This window comes from Apium graveolens, chromosome 7 (genome assembly GCF_009905375.1).
Source record: "Apium graveolens cultivar Ventura chromosome 7, ASM990537v1, whole genome shotgun sequence".
In the NCBI taxonomy this organism is placed as follows: domain Eukaryota; kingdom Viridiplantae; phylum Streptophyta; class Magnoliopsida; order Apiales; family Apiaceae; genus Apium; species Apium graveolens.
In genome coordinates this window covers 166060157-166063665 of record NC_133653.1, presented here as the reverse complement: position 1 = coordinate 166063665, position 3509 = coordinate 166060157, and the positions used below count along the sequence as shown (strand labels likewise).

The 3509-nt window shown below is 37.4% G+C and overlaps 1 protein-coding gene across 1 annotated transcript; it reads left to right on the top strand.

Moving 5' to 3' along the window:
• The first annotated feature begins 351 nt into the window (after positions 1-351).
• LOC141674166 (uncharacterized) lies at positions 352-2740 on the top strand. Its single transcript, XM_074480887.1, has 4 exons — positions 352-753; positions 886-1327; positions 1900-2003; positions 2201-2740. The coding sequence occupies exons 1-4, from the start codon at positions 352-354 to the stop codon at positions 2738-2740; spliced, it is 1488 nt and encodes a 495-aa protein (XP_074336988.1).
• Positions 2741-3509: the final 769 nt, after the last annotated feature.

Below are 3509 nucleotides of genomic sequence, written 5' to 3'. Positions count from 1 at the left end.
TTGTTGTAATCATACCTGTTTGTTACCAATTTCCTTTTCAGAAATATGCCTCCTAAAAAGACGAAGCAAACCAGTACTGCTTCTGCAACCGACCCCAATATCCTTCGAATATTGGAAACCCTGCAACAACAAACTAATGCAATTTCTCAATAACAACAAATTCTTCAAAAACAATTCCAACAACAACAATTTTGAAATCAAGAGAACCAAAACCATGAACACCAACAAGCTCCACCAAATCCACCAGAACCACCCCAACAAATTGTGACTTTCATAACTTTTCAGAATTTGAATCCACCTTCATTTCATGATACCACTGATCCTGTCATAGCCAACACTTGGATAAGAGAAATGGAGAGATCTTTTGAATTGGTTCGACTAGGAGAAGATCGGAAGACTATTTATGCTACGTATTTCCTAAAAGGGGAAGTGATTTATTGGTGGGATTCAGTTAAAGCTTTGGAGGAAGTACAACCAGTTACTTGGAATAGATTTAATGAGTTATTCTTGGAAAAGTATTACCCCAAGTATATGCAGAAGCATATGGAGATGAAATTCTTGAAATTGAAACAAGGAAGTATGACAGTCTTCGAATATGAGAAGAAGTTTACGGAATTATCAAGATTTGTGACCAAGTATGTGGAGACTGATGAGGAGAAGGCTCAAATATTTCAACAAGGGCTCGAATATTGGATTCGAGATAAAGTGTCAATATTTGAGATTGATACCTATGTCGGGCTAGTTGAGAAGGCGGCATTGATATAGAGTAATGGAGCGCAATCTAGGAAAGAAAGAGATAATAAGAAGAGGAAAGTATTTCATCAGAAGGAGAGGTCAGAATCAGGATACCATCAAGATAGAAATGTGAAGAGAATTGGATTCTAGAAAGGATGGAATGCCCAGAAGAAAGGGGAACTGAACAAGAGACAAGACAATAAAGGAAACCATCAGCCGAATCAAGGACAAGCAAATGATGATAAACAGACAAGGGTTGAATGTAGGAATTATGGGAAGAAGCATTCGGGAGTTTGCAACAAGCTCAACATTACATGTTATCGATGTAATCAGAAGAGGCATTTGGCTAATGAGTGTAAAGTGCAGAAACCTGGAGTAACATGCTACAAGTGTGAAAAAGTTGGACATATCGCCAAGGAATGTAGGTCAACCGGATCAATCAAGAATATGATGAATTTAGCAAACATTAGCACCGCGATACCACCTAAAATGTTGGCATTACCCCCACCACCTACCATGATTCCTCAAGCATCGTCAAGGACCTTTAACCTGAAATTGAAAGATGTTGTTCAGAATCCAGAAGTGATAGCAGGTAAGCTTTCGATAAATAATGTTGAAGCTAAAGTATTGATTGATTCAGGAGCTACAAGGTCTTTTATATCAGAAATCTTTGCTAATAGAATATATATGATAAGAAGAATATTAGTGAAATGATGAGCATAGTAATTGCTAATCAAGAAAAGGTACTAGTAGACCAATTTTGCCCTTAGTGTGAGATTGATATCTCTGGGCATAAGTTTTCAGCTGACTTGATACTTTTCAAATTAGGGGAGTTTGATATAATATTAGGAATGGATTGGTTAGGAGAGAATGGTGCTCATATAGATTGTAGGTCTAAGAAGGTTTATTTAAGAACAAAGAATGGGAATAAGGTGATATTTAAAGGACACAAGCAAGATCAATTATTTCTCACTGCTATGCAAGCCAGTAAGTTACTAAGGAAAGAATGTGAAGCATATTTAGCCTATATAGTAGATTCAGAAAAGGAAGTTCCTAGCTTAGAAGAGTTTCCAGTGGTGAAAGAGTTCCCAGATCTTTTCCCGGAGGAATTACTAGGATTACCGCTAGATCGATAGATTGAACTCGAAATTAATCTTGCCCCAGGCACTGAACCCGTCTCAAAGGCACCTTATTGGATGGCATCAGCAGGAATGAAGGAATTAGCAAGGCAGTTACAGGAACTTTGGATAAAGGAGTTATACGGCCAAGTATGTCGCCATGAGGAGCACTAATTCTATTTGTAAGGAAAAAGGATGGAAGTATGAGGCTATGTATTGATCATCGAGAATTAAACAAGGTGACGATTAAGAATCAATATTTGTTGCCGAGAATAGACGATTTGTTTGACCAACTGAAAGGAGCAAAGTGTTTTTCGAAGATTGACTTAAGGTCTGGATACCATCAGTTAAAGATCAAACCAGAAGACATCCCGAAAATGGCATTTAGGACAATGTATGGACATTATGAGTTTTTAGTAATGCCATCTGGATTAACAAATGCTCCTGCAGCTTTTATGGACTTAATGAATCGAGCTTTTAAGAAATACATGGACCAGTTTGTTGTAGTATTCATTGATTATATTCTAATATATTCGAAAACGGAAGAAGAGCACGAGCAACACTTGTGGATAATTTTGGAGATTCTTAGACAAAAAAGATTGTATGCAAAATTTTCAAAGTGTGAGTTTTGGTTAAAAGAAGTGCAATTTTTGGGACATATAATTGGAAGTGAAGGAATTAGAGTGGACCCTACCAAGATTGAAGCAGTTATGAGTTGGGAGAGACCAAAGACTCCTACAGATGTAAGAAGCTTTTTAGGATTGGTCGGGGACTACGGAAGATTTGTGAAGGACTTCTCAAAGATCGCTACGCCACTAACCAAGCTGACAAGAAAGAATCAAAAGTTTGAATGGAATGAGGAATATGAAGAATTTTTCAAGAATTAGAGCAGAGGTTGGTTACCGCTCAAGTATTGGTACTACCCGATGACAAGGGAGATTTTGTGATATATACTGACGCCTCACATAAGGGCTTCAGATGCGAGCTAATGCAACACAACAAGGTGATTGCATATGCCTCAAGACAGCTAAAGCTTCATGAATTGAGATATCCAACCCATGATCTGGAATTGGCAGCCATAATGTTAGCACTCAAGATATAGAGACACTGCCTGTACGGAGAAAAGTGTGAAATCTATACGGATCATAAAATCTTGAAGTATATTTTCACCCAGAAGGAACTCAATATGAGACAACGGAGATGGTTGGAGTTAATCAAGGACTACGATTGTTTGATACATTATCATCCAGGAAAGGCTAATGTAGTAGCCGATGCCTTAAGTAGGAAGGAAAGGTTGAATATGATGCCAAGAGAATTATCTGAGGAGATTGAAAGATTTGAGTTAGAACTCTGTGTTTGCAGGACGTCGAAAGATATTTATCATGCCATTACTTTTCAGCCAGAATTATTGCAGAAGATAAAGAAATGTCAAGAAGAAGTAATGAGTCAAGAGAATAATAAACTGACGGGAGAAGAAGCATGTACGAAAAAAGATGAGCAAGGAATATTAAGATTTTTATCAAGGATTTGGATTCCTCAAGTGATTGAATTGAAGAACAAGATACTACAGGAATCACACAACTCAAAATTTTCAATTCACCCGGGAAGCACCAAGATGTACTAGGATTTGAAAAAGAAATTTTGGTGGCCAAATAT